Source organism: Cervus elaphus, chromosome 13 (assembly GCF_910594005.1).
Source record: "Cervus elaphus chromosome 13, mCerEla1.1, whole genome shotgun sequence".
Taxonomy (NCBI): Eukaryota; Metazoa; Chordata; class Mammalia; order Artiodactyla; family Cervidae; genus Cervus; species Cervus elaphus.
The window spans coordinates 12,294,853-12,318,292 of record NC_057827.1 but is presented as its reverse complement, the minus strand read 5'-3'; the positions used below and the strand labels follow the sequence as shown (position 1 = coordinate 12,318,292).

At 48.2% G+C, this 23,440-nt stretch overlaps 1 protein-coding gene across 1 annotated transcript in view; it reads right to left on the bottom strand.

The window, feature by feature from the left end:
• LOC122706929 (protein FAM169B-like) overlaps positions 1–21,989 on the bottom strand; it is an 88,952-nt gene extending 66,963 nt beyond the window's left edge. Inside the window, exons 1-2 of the mRNA XM_043922511.1 lie at positions 21,944–21,989; positions 2,440–2,573 (exon numbers count right to left, since the gene is read on the bottom strand). Coding sequence (XP_043778446.1) covers positions 2,440–2,573; positions 21,944–21,974 — 165 coding nt within the window. The 5' untranslated portion in view covers positions 21,975–21,989. The remainder of the gene's footprint in view (positions 1–2,439; positions 2,574–21,943) is intronic.
• Positions 21,990–23,440: the final 1,451 nt, after the last annotated feature.

Genomic DNA, 23,440 nt, shown 5'->3' with positions numbered 1-23,440 from the left:
TGTCAGCAGCCTCGAGAAGCCCACACCCTCTCTGGGAACCCAGGCTGTCCTCTGGCTCTGAGGCGCCCCGGGGGTGAAGAGCCGCAGCGCGTGGCACGTGTGTGCTCATGACCCTAAGGACTCCAAGCAGGGTCTCTGACACTGGGCTGCCTTCTCTCAAGTGCCCACGTGCCAAGTCCTGTCCCCGGCCACCAAACCCACAGGCCTCAGCTTCCTAAGCAAAAGGACAACGCATTCCACAGCCAAGTCTGTTTTGAAAACCAAGGAGAGGGGAGGAGAATGAGAAAAGGATGTGTGGACTGAGTGAGGCAGGCAGGCCGCCTGTAAAAGTTTATAGTAGCCTCCACGGTTTCAGAGGACTGCTTCTTAAATCCTGAGACCCGTCATCATTTTGGCACCTGATTGTGTTCCAGTCACCTGAACGAAGAGTCCCTGAGCTGGCCCCTGAGGTAGCCACGTGAGGCCCTCAGACTCACCCAGCAGACAGCCATTATAAGGCCCTTAGAAACAATATGTACGAAGCATCGTATCGACATGGAAATACGCTTATTATAGACAATATTGTATTCCGAGTCCTATCTGCATGTTAAAAAGGCATGCCCAGAAATAAAACCAACAGAAACACTCCAACATGTCCACAGCAATTAACATGGGTGATTTTATTTTCTCTGTCCTTGGCTGTAGTTCTCAAATAGTATACACTGAGCATACACTGTTCTATAACCAGGAGAAATCAATAAGTATTATTGTATTTTAAATATGATAAGACAATTTCAAGACTGAAAACAGACTTAATTATGAAAAGAAAAGATTCTGGGCAGGACCAGTATGATGTGGTATGGTACATCCTTATCTTGTCTTTTCTTGTTTTGTTTGAAAAAATTTCTCTGGGATCAAAAAGAAAAGTTAAATTTGCTAAAAGCAATGAGGAGATCCATAATCATCACAAATCAAACTATTTCAAAACCTGTCACGTGGTAGGAAACAGCTACCCTTTCTTAATTAATTGCTGAAATGGTGGGAAACCAAATGATTCTTTTCAGGACTGTTTTTTTTTTGAAGGAGAAGCAAATTGGTGGAAAGACATTTCAGCACTTCTATCACATTAAAACAACTTAATTCTAGTAACAATCTTATTTTATTATGATTTTTGCTAATAATAACACTAAAATTATTCACTTTGTGAGCATACTACATATTAGAGTTTGCTTTGTTGTGTAAGTAATGTTGTAACCCATAAATAAGCATGAAATAAAAGCAGATGAGTCAAAGTGCAACCTAAAGTACTTCAGGGCTAACTCCTGCATTTCACCACACTTTTTAGATTACCCAGCATGTCCCATACTCTGTCCAGCAGCCCTCAGCCCACCAGCCCCCAACTCCCCAAGAGTAAGCCCCCCAAGAGTAAGGCCCTAGCCTTGACTGAGCGCCTACTCGCCTTCCGGCATAGGTGTCACTAGGCGGCGCTGAAAGCGTGTGCTTATAGCCACCTCCCTCTGCAAATCCAGAATAAGGAAGCACCCTTGGGAGCTGGATTCTTCCAGGAGTTGATTACAAACAAGCATCTCCGAAATCTCAAGGAAGCCACACTATATAAACTGTACAAGCCATTGTTTTAATTAACTCTCGAACAACTTCAGTATAGCAAAATGAAACCCTGTCTTCCTCAACTAACTTTGCCTGCCAGACGCAACAACTCCTGATATGAGTGAACTTTTATTTGTATAAAACAAGAAAATCTTGCCTCTTTCAAAAAACCAGCCTCAAATCTGAAAAGCAGGTAACCAATTTAGGTACAGTCCAAGATTCACATATTCTTTTTACTTACTTAGTGGGGGAAAGATCTTAAAAACAGTACAATTATTAAATTTCACTCACAATCCCACCATCCTAAGATTTCATTTCTAATTTCTTCCAGTCCATATTCAAAGCATAATTTTATCAGTGCTAAAAATCATAATTGGTGCAACTTCTTTCCAAATCACAAACTTTTAGGACTTAATCAAACCTTAGAGACTAGAGGTCAGTCAATCCCCTCATTTACAAATGGGAAAACTGAGGCCAGCCAGACAACACACACAGCTCTCATTTAATCCTCAGAACAGTAGTATGAGGTAAGCACTGCTATTGTCCCAAATCCTGAGATGAGAACAGCAAGACAAGAGAGGTAAAGACACTTGCTTAAGGTCACACAGCTCTAGAGTGGTAGACATGAGGTTCACGGCAGATTGTCATGCTGACTGCCTTATAGATCTGGACTCACCCTCATGACCCCAGAACCCCAGTCCAGGATTCCTTTTGCTTCTCAAAGTGGAATCATTCTAGTATTCATTCCAGAAGCATTTATTTTTTTAATCTGTAATACTCTTTCACTAACATTCTCCTTTCTAATAAGTTAGATTATACAGAACTCTCCACCAATGAGAAGATCACACATACCTGCTCCCCAGTGGGAAGAGAGAAGACCTCTGGTGAGGGCCCCGCTCCTTCCCCAAGCATGGTATAGTAAGCCAGAGTCGCTTCCTGATGCCTAGCAGGGTCGTCTTCCAAAATATCCACGGGGTAAATGCCTGCTAGGGGATAAAGAAGGCAAAAAATGACATGAGCTCCACTCTTTCATCGAGATAAAGGTCACTTACTTCTTGAATATGAAAAAGAAAAAAAGCAGCCAAATGAAACTTGCTCTAAAAAGTACATTCATTTATGTTTTTAAGTGTAAAAGTAAAAAGCAGTATAGCAGCAAGAATCAAAAGAAAATAGAAGATAGCCCTGATGCTGGGGTTGGCACCCAGCCCAAGAAGACATGAGGTTCAATGTGAACCCTCTTAGACCACTGCAGAAACTTTCTTTATATCCTCAAATTATAAAATGGTTTCCCAAGTATTTTCCAGTAGGGCCGGCCACCGTGGCCACATGTACAAATAGGTACCCTGAGAGTGGACCCCAGTGGGTGAAAACCTTGATAACTTGGACAAAGTCCAGCCTGAGTAATTATTTTGCCAGCTTACATTTGCTTTGAAGTTGGTTTGTCAGTCTGCTCAATTGTAAGAGTTTAAATGTACTAGTTAGTATGAACTAGGAAACGACATGTGCAAACCTATATGGCCATACACAGACTATTGCAGATTAATTTGTAAGTTATCTCCTGTCTCTACTCAGCATCTCTTTCTTATCACCACACTTTTAGAGGAAGACTATATCCTTGAATAATCATACACGCTGAACTCACAGTTCAGCTCAGAACCGGCAGTTGGTTTTCCCTTGAGATGCTAGCTCACCTCTGACTGGCACATCCCTGGGCAGGGGGAAGCTCCGCAGCTCTGCCCTCCTGCGGACCCCTCCTCTGATGCACCTCTGGGCCTCCCGTGGTGGGAAGGGTGTCAGAGTAGCTGTCTCTCCTCCTCTTTCTTCTTCCCCCTCCCCCTCCTCTGCCTCCTCAAGAAAGATAAGCCTGCACATAAACACCCACTGAAATACCAGCTTCCTACTCTCTCTCAGAATCTCCATTCCTTCTGCCAGCCACTTTTCAGGGAACAGAGACTGCTCTTAGCAGCAAAAAGTTTCATGTCTCAATTCACCAAGTTTGCCTCTGATGACTTATACCGCCATTGACTGGGGGAAGTGCTCGGAGACAACAGAGGCTGTCAAGAGCAGGGCCGGACTAGGTTTCCGCCCTGCCCCTGACTCTTCATGGTGAAAATGTCACTGGCACACAGAGTGGTGAAAATATGAGTAAAAACACTCTCCCACTATCAATTTTAAATATTTGAGTGTGAAACACATATCAAAAAAATTACAACTATAAATACACGGATGCAAATGTTTCAGATAAAGAGGTGAAGAATTAACAGCCCGTTCGGTGACGATGAACAAGGCATTGATGAAGCTGGGGGTCTCTTTCTAAACAAGGTTGTGCCTCTAGGTTGCGGAGATATCCTGCTATGGAAGGCACACACTGGGGTGTGGGTGTGCATCCGTGTGTGTGTGTGTGCATGTTTTCTCTCTACACACACACACACACACATTCAAGGAGGCCCAGGTTCCTTCTCACTACAGTGGGCCAGGAAGCCCCTAGCAGCTGATCAGACATGGTGGCCAGGCAGAGCCAATACACATCCCCACTCCCACTCCTTACTGGGCACTCTGGACATTTCAGCTCAAAGCTGACGGATCCAAGCCACGTCGGATGGCTCCTTACTGGGGGACCCCTTCAAACCTGTCACTGAAGCCTCAGCCTGCAGCATCTCTCTCCAACTATCCTGATGCCATCAGTTCAAGGCCTCAGCATCTCCTAATGATAACCTCTGGCCTCACCTCTCCCCTTCCACCCATCCTTCCTCTGCCCCCAATAAAAACACTGTAGCCAGTCCTTGGCGCCAGGTGACTGCAGGCTGCAGAGTCCTCCTGCCTCCGATTTCACCGAGTCCAGCCTAACTCCCACTTATGGCTGAGAAAACTGAGGCCTGCAGAGGCAACCAGCTGGCTAGTCAGCAGCAACACCAGGGCAGGAGGGCCTGTCTGATCTCAGAGTGTGTAAAACAGTCCGATGACGTTGGTGACACCGTCCAGACAGCCTCCTCTGCCAACCTCACAGGCCTTTACAGGCCCACGTCCCCTCCTTGGCGGCCCCCACTCCCCGCCTTGCCATCCTCAAGGCCCATCTCAGGCTCCGGCGCTCCTGAGGTGCTCCTGGAGCTCCGGAAGCAAGGGCTCTGAGAGGCCCTGAGTCCCAGGATGGGACCTGAGACGCCCTGGTCGCCCCACCCCACCCCATGCTGCAGGGTCGTGCACACCCAAACTTTGACAGCAGTCAACAGGGGACCTGAAGACCCCCGCAGACCCTCGGAGCGCTGGTTCTCTCTTCTCCCCGCCCTGCCTAACCCCCAATATGGGTCTCTCTCTGCCTACGCCTTTTTCATCCCAAGCACTTCAGAAATGTGGGTGGTTGTTTAGCTGAGCTCTCTGGTCACACTGCTATTCATCCAGTTGATCCAGTGGCTTCCCACAGATATGAAAAATGATTCCACGCACGTCCTGGTAAATTAAGGAAAACGCACAGGCGAGTGGGCTGCTTCAGCCCCGGGTACCCGACTCAGGCCGCGTGATTCTCCCACGAACGCGGTTTCAATCCGCTGCCTTTCTCCAGACGCCCCTAGGAACACCGTCTGAAGGAGGAAGCGGAAATCCCACTCGGCCTGTCCTCTCTGGGGCCGGCCGCACAGACGCGGGTCTTCGGTCCACCGGAAGGGCCGCCGGAAGAGCCTTACAGACGCCCCCTGACCCCGCCCCTACACACACACACACACGCACACACACACACACACACGCACACACACACGCACGCACACACACGCACACACATGCACACAAGCTGAGACCCCTGACAACAGGGGACAGGAGTACAGTGTAATCACCCAGCTTTTCCAGAGAGGCTCAGGAAGGGGTACCTCACCCAAGACCGCCGGCCGCAGAGGCCTCACCGGGTTGCCCTGAGGCTGTCACAGCTTGCCCGCCATTGGCTCTGGCCGCATGTGGTCAGGAGAAATGCGTCCCGGCCGGCTGTGCTGCCGGAGTTGAGAGAGCCCCTCAGAGAACCCGGTGGGCACCCCGGTCCCTCAGGGCGCTCCTGCAGTGCAGCCAGGGGCAGGCCCCTGGGGGTCTTCTCCACAGAAACCCAGCAAAACCAATCATTCGGACGGCGTGAGCATGGGGGCTGCATGGGGCCTGCCTCTAGGGAAACACTAACCCTCCGAAAGAGGAATATCCAAACATCTCGATACCCACAGCAACGTGGCCCCCATGCTAGTTTCCCCTTTCAGACCTCTAAGCTGGGCCAGACCGCTGCACCTCCAGAAGGAAGATGCACCCAGAGCCAGCCAGGGACAGCGGGAAGCTATGATCCTCCAGCCTTTGGGGCTTTAATTCCTTCCTTCTCTCCGGGGAGACGGCCCCATCCGAAAAGTTCGGGCAGATTTCCTCTTACATGGAAAATGCTTGGGTGAGCTTTCTGGAAAACTGGGTGGGAGCAACAACCAGAGCTTGCTTAAGGCAGGACAGGGGAGGGGGCCTCCAATGCCAGCTGGGAAGGGAAACCCCTCCCCAGCCGAGGAGATACACACACAGGCACACAGAGGCACACACAAATACACGCACACACAGGCACACAGAGGCACACACAAATACACGCACACACAAATGCACGCACACACAGGCACACAGAGGCACACACAAATACACGCACACACAGGCACACAGAGGCACACACAAATACACGCACACACAGGCACATACAGGCACACACAAATGCACGCACACACAAATACACGCGCACACAGGCAGACACAAATACACGCACACACATACACGCACACACGGGCACACAGAGGCACACACAAATGCACACACACACAAATGCACACACACACAAATGCACGCACACACAAATATGCACACACACAGGCACACAAAGACATACACAAATGCACACACACACAAATATATGCACACACAGGCACACACAAATGCACGCACACACAGGCACACACAAATACACACACACACAAATACATGCACACATGGGCACACAAAGACACACACAGACACACGCACACACAGGCATACAAAGGCACACACAAATACACACAAATATGCACACACACAGGCACACAAAGACACACACAAATGCATGGACACACAAATACACGCACACCCAGGCACACAAAGACACACACAAATGCACGCACACACAAATATACACACGCACAGGCACACAGAGGCACACACAAATGCACGCACACACAAATACACGCACACACACAGGCACACACAAATACACGCACACACAGGCACACAAAGGCACACACAAATGCACGCACACAAATACATGCACACACAGGCACACAAAGACACACACAAACACAGGCACACACAAATACACGCACACATGGGCACACAGAGGCACACACAAATGCACACACACACAAATGCACACACACACAAATACACACACAGGCACACAAAGACACACACAAATGCACACACACACAAATATATGCACACACAGGCACACACAAATGCACGCACACACAGGCACACAGAGGCACACACAAATACATGCACACATGGGCACACAAAGACACACACAGACACACGCACACACAGGCACACAAAGGCACACACAAATACACACACACAAATATGCGCGCACACAGGCACACAAAGACACACACAAATGCACGGACACACAAATACACGCACACACAGGCACACGGAGGCACACATAAATGCACACACACACAAATACACGCACACACAGGCACACGGAGGCACACACAAATGCATGCACACACAAATACATGCACACACAGGCACACAAAGACACACACAAACACAGGCACACACAAGCACACACAGAGGCACACACAAACACATAGTCACAAACACACATACACACAGGCACACGCAAACACGGGCTAGTGGCCCCACATCACACAGGGAGGAAGGAAGCCCCCGCCCAGCCTCCCCCCGCAGGGCACTCCCTTGCGGACAGGGGGCTGCAGGGGGGCCGCGGGGAGTCAACAAGTCCAGGGCGCTTTCCGCAGGCGCTCAGGCAGCCCGGCCGCCCAGCTGCTGAGGGAAGGCAGACCCAGGCAGGGGCTTCCAGATGCGAAACGCTAAGAGGCTTTAATGGTTTGAACCCGACAGGAAATATTTTTCCAAAGCCAAAAGAATGTAATCTTTTCAGTGTGATGTAAAACGCTTTCATGAAAAAAGGCCCACAGTTGAAATGATAATTCAGTGCAGACCATAAAGAAATTGAAATCCCCAAACCAACCCCGCATGTAAGAATTCACTCTAAGCACATGTTGGCTCTGGTCACCCGAAAAACAAAAGCAGAGGTCTGTCTTAGAGCATTCTTCCAGGGAAAATGCCGAAGTCATTCAGGATCTTCTTCCCAAAGCTTCCAGGGCTGATAACGGGCCTGCCACACTCTTCCAAGCCACTGCCCGTCCCCCGCTGCTGATCCGTCAGCCACGGCCGCCAGTCCTAACGTTCAGAGCTTTTCTAGCATTTCTTGGTCCTCTCAATGTAAACACCAAAGCCAACTAATGAAGATCTTGAAAAGGATCAATGCTCTGCACCTAACTATCAATTCAGTATCACTTGCAGAGTATTCTCTCCAAACACCACCTCACGCCAAAGATTAGGAAAATTCTCCCATTTTAGGAAAGTGCAATTTTTCTCATATGGATCTACAATTGAGAGAAACATTAATAAGGAGATTCTAAATTCTGCTAACCCCACTCGAAGAATTCTGGCTTTACTGAGAACCCCCGTCAGTAACCGCGTGGCGTATGTCACTGGGAAAAACTGGCTGGAAGTTGTCATTCTTGAACTACAGAAAGAACAATTCTTGCGCATGGTTATACGTGAAAACAATTTTAAGGATGCAAAATTAGAGTCTGCTACTTTTGTTTTTAACAATTGGCTAAGAGTAGATATCACTAGAACAGAATTTTTTTTTTCTTTCCTTTTGCACATAAGCAGGCCTGTTGTTTTCGTCAGAAAGTAATTTGCTTCTAAAAGGAAATTATTAGGAGAAGGAACCCTTATTACAGAAGAAATCTGCTGAGAGGCGTTAAGTGCCTTCCTCTGAGCTAGGCAAAGAGCTCAGCTCCTCCATGCCAACCAGAGAGAGGGCATCTGACAAGAAGTGTCTGCACCCAGGTGTTCAGCAGGGAAGTGCCTGAAGGAGAAGCTTTCCAAATGCCACCTGCATGGCTGAGAATTCAGCAACAGGAATTCAGCAGGGTCCCTGATTCCCAGTGAGGCATGCACCTCAAAAATGCACTTCCAAGCTGTCTGCTTTGAGAAAGTTCAGTATTCACAAATGCAAACTTCATCCTGACCCTCCACAGCACGCCTCAAAACTGAGAACTACTTTTAACTTGAAGTATGATTACATATAATTTTTAAAGAGGGCCACTGCGCACAGCGAGAAATATCCACAGTTATGTGAGGCAGTGTCTGGGGTTTACTTAATATCAAAGAATCCAAGGTTCCTGACTTCCTTTGTATCCTGCCAGCATTTTCACACATATATTCTCTGGAACACTAGCTTCACAAGATATGCTGTGGAAGGAGGTTTCTGAGGCCAGCAAGTTGGGAAAAGGGGACCTGCTGTGATGCTCGGCGCTCACTACTGGGGGTTCTATGCACCGATCAGCAGTCAGGGCGTTTAGGAACCTTGCAGTAATGGGATTTTCTTAATCCAGCGTTTATCTCCCAACTGACTTAACGAGGGACCCCCGCTCCAGAACACTGACTAACACTTGACAAATGACACTTAGAGAAGAGTGAGGTGTCATGATGTCAGGGCCAGACAACCCATCACTCTTAGAGAGCAAGCCTGCCGATGTCTGCAGCCCAAGGACCACAGGCAAGGGGAGCTTGGTGTCAGCGGAGCAGTCCTCCACTTGGAGGAGGAGAGAACAGAAGGTGAAGCAAATACACACTTGGATATATTTTTGTTGGTTTTTGAAGAGCAGCTGATCGCCAAAATATTCTTAGCAAAGAATTGAAAAAAAAAAGTTGGAAGACAGAATGTAGAATATGTTAGAATTTCTGAGCAGATGAGCAAAGTTGTCAGGGAACGGAGGCAGCACTGAGAAAGGTCTGCAGGTGGTAGGTAGCAGGGTAGGTCTCATCGCCGGGAATTGACAGGGAGCCTGTTGCTCTGTTATCACAGATTTAGTATTGGCCAACTTGCAACTTGTCACTGCCTTGGCTGAGAATAAATCACTTGTCCCACCCAAATCTAAGATGGTAAAATATGCAGATGACTTGGTATGCCACCCACACAAAGATTTATGTAATCCTAATTGCTTTTAATATGAAGGTCTCATAATCTGAGCATTGGTGCATCTTATTGTTAGGCAAATGATACAAAGATAAAACTATTTTTCCCTCTGAATCATTCGAAAGGAGATGAGCTGGGTCTGAAACAGACTGTTCCCTTTGCATTCAAAGAGGTGTCACTTTGGGGGACAAATGTGGAGCCCTACGGGGGCATACAGAAGGAAATAGCATCTCAAACGTCTCACAAACGGTAACAGAAGGGGGCCTCACCTGATGCAGCTGCAGGAGGCTCAGGCCCGCCTTGCCCCTGACCTTGAGTCCTTCCTCCCCACATGGTCAGTGTTATGGTGCCCTGTTGGTCTAACCTTTGCCAGGAAGGAAGAGGGCTTTGGCACATACTCAGGAAAACATGGAAAGCCTGATTCTTTGTACCCTGAATTTAACTGACCAGGAACTTGTAAAAATACCAAACTCCAGGGTCAGTAACACCACCACAACACGTGGCAGTCCTGTGCTGGTGGGAAAAATGCTGTGGGGGAGGGGACAGCTGTCCAGCAGGGAAACAGAGCCCTAAACCACACGGCACACAATGAGAAGGAAAAAAATAACTCACCACCAGCATGCTTTTACCCAGTAGTCACAGAATAACATTTCTCAGAACCCACCGAAAAACTGTGGCTGTTGGAGGACTTTGTAAACTTTCATCCAGAAGTCACACATCCCTGTATGTCCATCTATTACACTGCTAACAATAATGTTAGGTAATTAGAATAGGGAAAAAGAGTCCAAAATGGCGGTGGCTAAAAGACCTGGAAGGGAAAAGTCTGCGAAAATAGAACAAAGGAAGGTCTGAGGACCTGAGTGAGAACCTCAGGTAAAACAAACAACACTCCTGGCTGGCCCAATTTACATAAGACAGGCCCAGGGACAGAGAACATATAAAAAGAGGAGCCAAAGCCCTCTTCTCTCTCTCTCTCTCCCGCGCGATGGGGCGATCTTCTCTTCGCGTCTTTGGATCGACATGCCCTCATGCCTCAAGGATGGATTTTCCTGCTATTATCTAAATAAATAGAGTTGTAACACTGAGCTGTAACACTGATTTATTTAAGAGCTATAACACGGTCTGTCCTCTGAGAGCTGTGACCCACCAAGGGGGCTTCAATGTCCGTCACTCCAAATTTTTGTTGTGACGAGACAAAGAACCGAGGAGCATACAGTCGCGTGACAATAATATTTCTAAAGGAGACAAAAACTGGGTCTCTATCTGGCACGCTCAGCCCTGTGCAAAGCAACGAGGAGAACTGAAAGTAGAATAATCCTCAGTCTCCATGACTCAGTTCTAGATTAAGCTGGAGCCTCTGTTTTTTAAATACTCAGCTGTATCACCCAGACTGCTATGCATGGAGAATGAGTGGAGAAGAGTGGGGTGACCTTAGACTTAGGCAGCGTGCCACGCAGGGAAGGCGCAGGTACATCCCAATATCTGGAAATCTGTAGAGAAAGCTGCATTTTTTTATTGGCGTGTAATTGCCTTACAAGGCTGAGTTAGAGTCTGCTGAGCAGCAAAGTGCATCAGCTCTATGTATCCCCGCTCTTCTGGAGTCCCTTCCCATTTATGTCACTGCAGAACATTGAGTGGAGTTCCCTGTGCAATACAGTCAGTTCTCATTAGTTATGTATTTTATACATAGTAGTATAGACATGTCAATCCCAACATATCCATATGTTTGTTCTCTGCATCTGTCTCTACTTCTGGAGAAAGCTACATTTTTATAAAGGCATTGGTCTTTTCTGTGCAAAACTGAAAAGTAGACGAAGAGGTACCTGCTGAACAGAAATATTTGCATCCAGGTGAGTACCAGCTCAATTTTAAACAGAAGACATATAAAAGAAAGTTAACATTCTGCCTTCTGTGGATAAACAATTTTCTCAAGTACTGGTTGGGAAAGAAAGCATTAAAAAAAAAAAGTGGTATGTTCTTACATTAAAATGTACCCTTTTATACCTTATACTTGAACAGTTTTTTCCAGTTAACAAAAGGGCTATAGCACTTCCTCATTTGTTTGAGAGTTACATCAGCTCCTTGAAGTTAAGAAAGAACAAAAAATTAAACCCATTTTTTAGATATGGAAACATACTCAGAAATGGAAAGTTAGTAATGGAGCTGAGACTCAAACCCAGATCTTGAAATTTCCATCAGGGCTTTTACCAGTTTGTGTGCTTACTAATTTATATCATGTCGAGGACCACACAATGTGTACCAGCACAAATGGCAGCGAGCACTCAGTATAGCATTGTTTAAAATATCTGCCTTTTAAAGGCTGAATAATATCCTGCTTTATACACACACACACACACACACACACACACACACACACACCATTTTGCTTATCCATTCATTTGTTGATGTTCACTTGGGTTGCTTCCACCTTTTGGCTATTGTGAATAATGCTGCCATGAATATGGATCTAGAAATATCTCTTCCAGTCCCTGCTTTCACATCTTTTGAGTATATACTCAGAAGTGGAATTGTTGGATCATATGCTGGTTCTATGTTTAAGTTTTTGAAGAACTGCCACACTCCACAGTGGCTGTACCATTTTACATCCCCACTAGCAATGCACAAGGGTTCCAATTTCTCCATATTCTCACCCAACATTTGTTATTTTCTGCTTTTTCTGATAACAGCCATCCAAATGGGTGTGAAGTGGTATCTCACTGTGGTTTTCATTTGTATTAGTCATGAGGAGCATCTTTTCATGTGCTAACTGGCCATTTGTTGTTGCTGTTGTTTTAAGTATTTCTTTCTCTCTTTGGCTGTGTTGAGTCTTAGCTGTGGCATTCGGGATCTTTCACTGCAGTGCCCAGACTCTAAAGTGCACAGACTCAGCAGCTGCAGCACGTGGGCTTAGTTGCCCTGTGGCACATGGGATCTTGGTTCCCCAACCAGGGATTGAACCAATATCCCCTGCACTGGGGATTCTTAATCACTGGACCACCAGAGAAGTCCCTTACCGGCCATCTCTATGTCTTTGGAGAAATGTCTATTCAACTCTTTGGTCCATATATTAATAATTTTAACAACTATTTTAAAAGCTTGTAAGAATTAGAAAGAGTGACAGGAATTCACAAAGAGATAAGTGGCAAGGCCGATGTGGTCGAAACGGGCTAACCTACACAGGATTCCTCCAGCACCTGCATTACAGGGCAATGATGCCACCTTTGCCCACTGTCCAGCTAAGCCACACCCCCAAGAAAGGTGGCAGAAGCTAGGAGCTGGCTGCAGTGAAAAGAGAACAGACTGTTTGTCATTTATACTTTAAGGCTTGGAGGGAAAAAACCACTACCCATTTTTAAAAATACAATAATAGTAGTAATAACAGCGGTAGTGGTAGTAGTAGAATGGTAGTGATGCCCTGAGGCCTCTATGATATCTGCTCCCAGAGTCCCTGCCCAAGGGTGACCTCAGCTTAGACCAAGGTCTTCCCAATAACCCATGGTCCTAGGAAGAGGTCTAATCAGACCCAGATCACATTCATTACCAACTCTACAGCAAAGGTTTAAAAAACTTTCTGCTATAAAGCTATTTTATAAATGTATAATATAAAACTGGGCCATCACTTAGGAAATTTCGTATTGCCAGACACCATGCTAAGTGCTAGTCAACACAGTGGTGAAAAATCAGGAGTGGCCTCTGCTCTTATAAAACTTACAGCCTGGTCAGGAAACATAAAAAGTTAAACACCCCCATGGCATGGAGGGAGGAGAGTGACAAGGGAGGTGGGAGACAGGACAGAATGACCAGGGCCGGTCTCTCTAAGGAGGTGACCATTAAGCAGAAGACGGAAGAACTAAATGTTGGCCTCATGCTGAGCAAGATCAAGGGCCACCCAGACCAAAGGAGCAGCCGTGCAGAAGGAAGACAGGAGCAGAGGGAGTCCACATGCTCAAGGGCAGCCAGCGTGCCTGCAGCATGCCTGTCAAGAGAAGAAGTGTAAAGTCACAGGAAGCAGGCAGGCAGAGGCCAGGGTAACAGGACTCTGGCCAAGTTCCATACTTCAGGTTTCAAGGAAGATGCAGTAGGAGGCTGCTGAAGGGTCCCCAATGGGGCATAACTGCAGTGTGTGTTTACTGCTCCGCCAGGTCATACTCCAGCAAGAAACCAAATCGGAGGCAGTGCAAGCTGAGACAGACAGTGACAGTGGCTTAGACTAATAATGACAGTGAAGATGATGAGAAGACATGAGCTAGATGTGGCAGTGGACAGGGCAGAATTTGCTGCTAGATGGATGGGGGGGTGAGGGGCCGGACTTTCTACTTTAGCCTCACCACTTCATATAAGTCAGTGCAGTTCAACTAGTAGCTTTCATATTGTGACACATTTATAAACTAACATTGGAAACAGTCTAATTGCTGTTAAGATCCTAGCTCTTTCCAAAGTGGGAAATTGATGAACCTGCCAACAGAAGAACAAGCTGTACATTATTCTGAAATACTAAATGTTTTCCTTGAGATATTACAAACCGAACTGGCATTAAAACACTGCTAAAGCAGCCACATAGGCAGTGAGGATTGAGCATGAGGGCAAGAGCTCTGGGGTCATTTAGACCAGATTTCAAAAATCTCTAATGTATGATGAAATAAACTGCCACAAAAGAGTCAGCACAAACTATAGGTTCAGACTCACAAAGACTGCAGATATCGAAATTATCTCACATGGAAGATAGAGATGTGAAATATCTTTTTAAAAGTTTAAATATGGAATGTATGTAAAGGTCCAAGATTTGTTAATTGCCCAGTAAGATTCAAGAGGGAAAGAAAATAGAGCTTCTAGAAATTTATGTCTGAAATAGCCAATGAACTGAAAATATGTATCTGAAGAAATTATGCAGAATGCAGCACAGAAAGACAGAACAAGGGGAAAATATGAAAGGCAGGTTAAGGGAGATGGAGAGTAGAATGATGAGGTCCATCCAGCAACAATTTAATTGAGGTTTCAGAAGGAGAACAAATAATAAGGAAAAGTCAAGATTTGATGGAATTTGATTGAAATTTCTCCAGAATTAATGAAAGACACCAATCCTCTGACTCTAGAATTCCAACCAACCCTAAAGCAGGGAGAATAAAGAAAACTCCCCTCCTAAACATACTGTAGTCAAGCTGCAAAACAACAACACAAAAAGATGAAAGTAGCCAGAAGGGAAAGACAGATCCTCCCAAGAAAAGGACAACTCCATTGACAGCGGTCTTCTCAATGGCAACTATGGAAGCCAGGAGACAATGGAAGGGGGTGTAGCTCAGTGGAAGAACATTTTTAAAGTGAGAGAACAAATAACCTTCATCCTCCAATCCAGCAGAAGTAACTTTCAGCAATGTGGGTGAAATAAAAAACATTTAGAAAAAAAAAATCTGAGTTTTACTACCAGCATATCTTCCCTAAAGTTATTTCTAAAAGGGTGCTTATCAAGGGAAAGGAAACTGACCTCAAGAGGAAATTAGTCAAGAAGGAATGGGAGCAAAGAAAATGAGAAACATGTGGATAAAACCCAAGCCAATGCTGACCAAACAAAACAAAAACATCTAATTTAAGGAGATTTTAAAAAAATCGTAATAGAACTAAGGTGCTTCACAACAAACAAAAAGAAATCAGAAAGGAAGTAACTGGAGTGGGGTCATTCAAGGCCCTCATATGATTTCAGAGAAAGTTTAAAACTGATTAACTTCAGGGTTAGTTAGAAATAACATGCATATTAAAATGTCTAAGTGAGCCCCTAAAAGAATGGAAATATAGATATCAAATTTCAAAATAGGAGAGAGGAAAAAAATGGAATTAGGGCCAGGGTGGGGGAAATCTCAATTTTTAAAAAGGCAAGAAATGAAAACAAGATGATCTGTCAATATTCACATTTAACTCTTATGATTAAAAACATATTCATCAACAAGTAACCAGACTATGCTTTTGCACAAGGACAGATTTTTATTAATTCTTTTAGCAAGCATTTTTTATAATTTTACTCAGTTATCATGTATTCTGGAAAAACACAGAACAGTTATTTTCCTCCTGCAGAGCTTACGATAATGGTTTTCCAAGATGTTCTAATAGCCCAAAGCTGGGCTACACACATGCATTACAGAAATCACTTGCTAGAAAACATAAAGGGAAAAATGAATGAACATGTATAATTCCCTGTTTGGGCCTATATGCCTCTACCCACATACAACACTTGGCAAAACTGATCCACTATGCAGCATCGCATAGAGCACAGTGGGCGGGGAGACAGCACGGTGAGCAGAAGTCACTGCAAGGCTAGCATCATCACAGCTTCGACTTCTCAAGCACTTACACCGACATACTCAGGGAGTCTCATCAGGGGTTATTTCAGCACAGTGCAATGGAGAAACAAATACAGCCTTCGTGCTCTCTCTGTGGAATTTGCAAGTAGTGGTTAGAGACTCGGTTTCCAAGAAAAACACATTTGTCTTAATTTCTGCAAGACAAGGAAACCAAGCGGTCTAGGAGGGTTTGGGCCTTGGGAGCCCCCAACACACACATGGACAGGAGCTCCCCCTCTGCCCTCCCTGGGAGCCCCCAGTCCTCAAGCCATTCCCGGTGGCCCCTTCGCTGCCCAGCTTCGGAGGAGCAAAGAAACATCAAAATAACTATATACCTTGACAGACAATAGGTGTTGGTTTAAGCAGAAAACAAAGCACTGTGTGGGCACAAGGAATGCACAAGGTCTGCTGGGAGAGCAGTCCCAGCAGCTCAGAGAAGTGGGGAGAAAGACAAGACTGGATTTCTACAGAACAAAGTGGCCTTTGGATATATGCTCTGTGTCCCACCCCCACAGAAGTTTGCTGATCGCTGGCCTTGAAAAGAAAGCCCACAGCAGAGGATGGGTGTGCTACAAGGCATGGAATTTGTAAACCACAGCTGTTAAAGCCAAACAAGCATTATTCAAAGGCCCTAGACCTTCAGTTGCTACGGACAGTCACCTAAATCCCCAACAATAACCCTGACTTTAAAAGTCACATGACACCAGGGGCATCTGACCAACAAGTGTGCTTGAATTTTGCCCTAAAATTGTGTTCTGTGCCACAGGACACAGCAGGAAGCACAGCCATTTGCTATAATCCTCTGTTTGGAATTTCCCAGAGCTGAGCTGCAAATAAGAATGTTATCAGAGGAGTTCGGAGCCAGCTGCTGGCAGGGACCCTGCTGAGGCTAGTCAGGCAGTCACCCACCAGATTAGGGTTTCAAAGGTCAGAAAGACAACACCTTAGCACCTGCCCCCTTCCCACCTCCCAGCCCCAGCCCTGGCCACCCGGTCATTCACTCTATTCTGCCAGGCCACAGCAGGAGCCGAAGGTTAGGACACCAGTCATCTCTGGCCCGGCCTCGTATAGCAGAGAAACCCATCTAATACATGTAAAATACCCCTTGATGTCTAAGAGGTGGAGGTGAACAGGGACCATTCATAGGATGGACACCGTTACAAGGCAAAGAATCACAACCGACAGACAGGGACATACAAAATGCCCAGGCATCAGGGTGACTCAGTGAGAGCCAGGCCTGCCCAGGGAGAGTGAGACCCCTGGCAAGACATCCCCCAGAGGATGGGCTGACCAGTGGCGCTCAGCCCCGGGGATGGCAGGGCAGCACACACCATCACACACCCTAATACACGAATCGGCAAAATCCCCCTGGCAACCCGCCCTACAGCCAGGGGACCAACAAAGGCCTTCCCCAGCATCTGAAAGGAGATGATTCCTCCATCCGAGGCTCGCAGGGCTCCGACCATGTGCCCGCAGCCAGCAGGGCAGGAGGATAGAAAGATCAGTGAGGTCCTACCCTCAGCAGGATGAGAGTCTGGTTACAGGGACGTGAGGTGGGTGACACACTCCATGGCAGAGCGGACTTTTAGAGATCGTCTCACCCTCTCCCTTCCCTCTTGATGAAGCAATGGAGACTTGCCCCGGGGCACAAAAGCAGTGACACTTATAGGATGCCCAGGGCCCAGTCCAGCCCTCTGCCACAACCCCCAGGGAAGACTTGCCCCCAGGAACTGAGACACACACCCCACCCCCCAATCTGCCAGATCCCTGTTCCTCTAAGAGGACACCTCTTCACTTCTACATTTTGGGTCTGATGAATATTTGACCAAAATATTCAACAAAATGGCTGATGAATATTTAAAAATTTTTTGAAGTGTTTTGTTAACATGAGTTCATCTCCGAGGAACTGGCTCATGGAACATGAGCTCACCTTCCTGGTCCTCCACTTTGGTTTTAGGGTGGGGGAAGGGGGCAGACATCATTCCCATGAGAGGTCCCTTTCTCTGGGAGTCAAACCACCACTATCACCAATCACTCCCCAATTTAAATCCCAACACTGCCACTTACTAGCCCGATGACTAGGCAAATGACTTCTCTCTGTGCCTCAGCTTCCTCACCAGTAAAATGGGATAAAATTAGTATCTACCTTTACTATTTACTATGAGGATCAATTGGGCTTCCCTGGTAGCTCAGTCAGTAAAGAATCCACCTGGAATGCAGGAGACCCTGGTTCGATTCTTGGGCCAGGAAGTTCCACTGGAGAAGGGATAAGCTACCCACTCCAGTATTCTTGGGCATCCCTGGTGACACAGACAGTGAAGAATCCGCTTGCAATGCGAGAGGCCGGGGTTGGGGCGATCCCCTGGAGGAGGGCATGGCAACCCACTCCAGTATTCTGGCCTGGAGAATCCCAAGGACAGAGGAGCCTGGTGGGCTACAGAGGAGTCTGGCAGGCTACAGTCCACAGGGTCACAAAAAGTTGGACACGGCTGAGCGACCAAGCACGGCACATGGAAACACTTGGAAAGGGCTTACAGCAATAGTCGGCAAGCAGAAAAGTGCTTCTAAGGGTTAGTTTACCAAAAATGCCTTTAGGTCTCCTCCACCAAAAATGCGAAGAAACAGTCACTGTCTTGCACTCTAACCACTTCCTCAGTCTTCTCCCTCTTCTTTTCCTGAAAATGTTTCAGAAACAGCAGCTGTGCCTGGCGGCCCTCGGGGTCCGTGACCTCTGACCCCCTTCCCTGTGGTCTCCCCCTCCCCAGCCCCTCTTCTGAGCCCTGTTGTTGCCCCTGCCGGCCTCCCTCAGCCCCGGGCCCTCCCCGCCGCCCCATCTCAGGTTTCCAGGGCTTCTCCCTCCCTGAGCCTAACCTCCCCTGGGGAGACGCCCTCCCCAGACCTCCGTCTGTTCTGCTCCCTCCTCTCAGGAACAGGGGTCCCCGACGGAGCGCAGGGCCAGCACCGGCCTTTCTAGATTCCTTGCCTGCTCCAGAGTCAGCGTGTCTGACCAGCTCTTCCGTGTCTCCAACCGGAAGACACCGAACCGTTCTGATGTCGCGTGTTTGGACTGACCCTCCCAGAATCAGTCCCTTAAGTAGCATCACCACAGTCCCTGTTCCCCCAACGCAAGCTTCCTCCTAGCTTGCTGGCTTTCCTGTCTCTAAAGCTCTGCTTTTATCACCATGGCAAACTGTCCAGCACCTAACTTTTCTAAACTGGAACTCGAAACTGACTTCCTAAATGGAGATGATACAACAGATGATTCTCACAAACACTTCAATTATTTGTGTAAACTTGGACTTGGCTAAGTAACTTCAGCCATGTCTGACTCTTCATGACCAACCCTATGGAATGTAGCCCGCCAGGCTCCTCTGCCTGGATTCTCCAGGCAAGAATACTGGAGTGGGTTGCCATTCCATTCTCCAAGAGATCTTCCCATCCCAGGGATCGAACCCGTGTCTCCTAGGTCTCCTGCACTGGCAGGCAGGTTCTTTACCACTAGCGCCACCTGAGAAGCCCCAGAAATGGGGGGTGGGGAGCAAAAACAAAGCACCTTGTCTGAGTCTATTGAAACTTTCCCCAGGGACCCAGCAGTCCGCTCTGATGAATGCAAGGTCTCATCTAATCCTCATGAGGCAGTTTAAGATCTTGTTTTGCAGATGAGGAAAGTTCAAGGTAAAAGATGAGAGGAGTAACAGGACTTGGTTGTGTCTGACTGTCTCCTTCTTTCTTACACTCCAAGCTAAAATGACAGCAACAGATGGTCTGGTGGAACCTAAGAAGGCCTTCAATATCAGGGAAATTAAAAACACATACAAACTTTCAGAGAGAGAGAGAGACTGCATGTGTGGTCCTGGGATATGTCTTGAATTATTGAGGGTAACCCCCACCCCAGACACACCTTAACTGAGGAACCTCATCTAGATACAGAGGCAACTCTCATGGGAATGTCACATGCCCTTTCCCTAGCTTTTCGTGCTAGAACTAAGCGGGGACCGACATACAGCCTTATCTGAAAGCAACAATTCTCAGTCTCATGCCTCCCTGCTAAAAGAAAAAGGATTCATTCCCACATAGGCATGGTTGGCTGAAGCCCTTTTTGGAAATGGGCTATCAGAGTTTGGGCATGGATTCAGCTATGCAGAACTCCCATCCATTAGAATCTAGCACATGTGGGAATGAAAAATGCACAACTGCTGTGTGTCATCTGGGCCATCAGCAACCATGAAAGCCACAGCAAACGCTGACATAAATACAGGAAAATCCTGAAGCCGTTTAGGCCAACTGCACTTTTCCAGAAGATGAAATGACCATTACTTCTCCCATTAAAACAGAGTAAAGCTGGGTAGAATAAGCAGGTCTAAGGCACTAGCTGGGAGGAACTCTCTGACCCAGGCACCACTCTGAGAGGGAGGGGAGGGGAGAAAGTCAAACTGAGCTTTGTGTGCAGACCTGCTAAGTGTTTAAAATACATGAGGTATTTCTGTACAGTAAGTCCCCAACTGGGCAAGGTCTCCTCCATTTTGCAGGTGAGAAAGGTGATATCAAAGGAAGAAGACACATTCTCTTCTTGCCCCAGTTCTCAAATGGACAGGCAACAGCACTCACAATCAACCAACCTTCCAGGAAGCACTACAGAAAAAAATCACTTCTCCTTCTCCTTCTAAACTTAGAGACAAACCCTTCTCAATCTCTAGACCAAGACAAACTTTTCACGGGGGATGTCACTGATTCATACAAGTCGCCGTGGCCACCATCCGTTCTTAACTCCCTCACTTGAAATCGGGGGAAAAACAGCTCAGTCACAGCTTTGGAATGCAAGTTATAAAAACAAGTAATTCACCGCCGCTGGCTTCTAATAAAAGGCAAGGAACCTCTATAAGACTGAGTTTTCTCTTACAGAGATATGTGGTGGGAGAAAGTGACCAGTCTGCGTTCTGACTGCACGTGGGCGCAGGGCTGGTGGGAGGGCGAGACTGGACCTTGAGCACTGGCCACGGGGCCCTTCCTGCCGCTGGTCCCCGAGGGGACGGGGTTGGGGGAAGGGTGCAGAAGAGCACCCACCGCCCCTGTCTATGCCTGCGCCCATCCACACACTCCTTTCTTTGCTGCAGGAAACATTTTCGGCTGTTTGTCCTAGGTGCTTTCAAATTCAGAAGTCACACGGTTTCGCCGGGTTCTCCGGAGAGGGGGCGGGCTCCCGGGCGGCCCGCCACCCCAGGCACCCCGGCTGGCCGGCTGGGTCGGGGCCGGAACTGACAGTCCCCGAGCGGGGGCCACAGGGGCGCCGGCCGCCACCCTAGACGCTTTACGGGGGCCCTCCTCACCCCCCACCGTGAGCTTCCTAGGCCGCCGAGGTTACGGGAAGGCAGCTCGTCAGACCCTCGGGTCCCCGGCGGCCGGGGATCGTAGGAACGGTCGGGAGGGCGGTGACCGAGATCCCTTGGGGGGCGCGCCTCCAGGGCGGTGGGCGCTAGAGCCCCGCGCGCCGAGCCCCCGACCTCCCGGGCCGCCCGCTGTCTCGCTCCGCGGCGGGCACAGGTGCGCGGCTCGCGGCGCCCTGGCGCCGACTCCGGGGGAAGTTTCCCTGGCCGCGCGCGGCGCGCGGTGTACGGTCTCGCTCTGCAGCGCGGGAGCCCGGAGCGTTCAGACATGCCCAGCCATTGAAACCCGATACGCGGGGTGGGGCCCGCGCGGAGGCCGGCGGAGGAGGCGGGCGGGCAGGCGGCCGGACTGCTCCTGCGCCCCTTACCTGCGGCTCCACGGGCGGCCTCCGCGTCCATGCTCCCGCGCTCGCCCGCGCCCCGCCCCGGCCAGGTCCCCCGGGGTGCCCCCGCACCGGGATCCGCGGCGGCCCCGCCCGCGCCCTGAATTGCCCGGGTCCCCATGGCCCCCGCCCCCTGCCCCGGGGCTATCGACCTGCAAGCTGTCGCTAGGGACCCCGGCTCCCTACACAGTTTGCACAACGAGTTTGCATCACTCATCACCACCTCCGAGGAGTAGTGAGTAGTTAGCATTCCTCTGGGGCTTCCCTGGGGGCTCAGATGGTAAAGAATCCGCCCGCAATGCAGGAGACCTAGGTTCCATCCCTGGGTCGGGAAGATCCCCTGGAGAAGGGAAAGGCTACCCACTCCAGTATCCTTGTTTGGAGAATCCCAAGGACAGAGGAGCCTGGCGGGCCCCCGTCCACGGGGTCGCAAAGAGTGGGACAGGATTGAGCGACTTTCACTTTCATAGACTCTAACTATTCCTGTTGGCAGAGAAGTTGTTCGCATCCTCACGTCCTCACCAGGGCCCCTGGGTCCAGCACTCCACTCTCTGGGCCCCTTCCCACTTTTTTCTACTATTTCCATTTCTGTGGGCAAGAATCCCTGGTTTTATACCTTTTTGAAAATGTATACAGTTGAAAAGACGCTCAAAGACAACGAATGTCACTCAAAAGCAGGGCATCCAGTAATTTTTTCTGCCCATTTTTCTGTTTCTTTCCTAACAACTGTAAAGTGCTTTTTCTGATAACTAATACTTTTGTTTATTAAATATTCAAGCTTGTACTCACTTAAGACAGCAAAATTCAATCAGAAACAACTGCTTCTCTAGTATTTCTTCTTGGCCCTTTTCAGGGTGTTTTTTGTCAGGGTGTTTTTAAAACACCAGTGGCCTTGGGACCCAAAGGCCTCTGGCCAGTCACCTGGCACCTCCCCTCTTTGGCTGGCAGCTCTGGAGTTTGCCCTTCTGGCCTGGCTCCCTCCAGCTCCATCCTCAGCCTTTCTGGCCCTCTGCCCCCAGGATGGGTCTAGAGTTCATTTCCCTGCTTTCTCCCTGCATCCCAGCCAACACTGGCTCTGGAGAGCCTCTTAGCTACTCCCCACAGTGCAACCCTACCTTTGGAGCAACCCATCTGAGCAAGACCAGGGGATCCCCAAGCAGAAGATGAAAAGTGGCCCCAGTTTCACTTCCGTTGCTTATCACTGCAGTATCTGATGTGTCCAGAGTTGGAGGCTCTTCTTAGAACCACCCTGACTCATCTCTTGTAACTGTGAGATTTCATTTTCTACAATGATGAAAACACAGAGCTTCTTGAGTGATAGCGTTTCAGACACTCATCTCCTCCAAACACTCCTTGTTTTCATTCAATGCATATTTGTTAGGTTCCTACTATGGGCCTTATGAGACCTTCCAGGTGGCACTGGTGCTAAAGAACCCACCTGCCATCACGGAGATGTAAGAGACATGGGCTTGATCCCTGGGT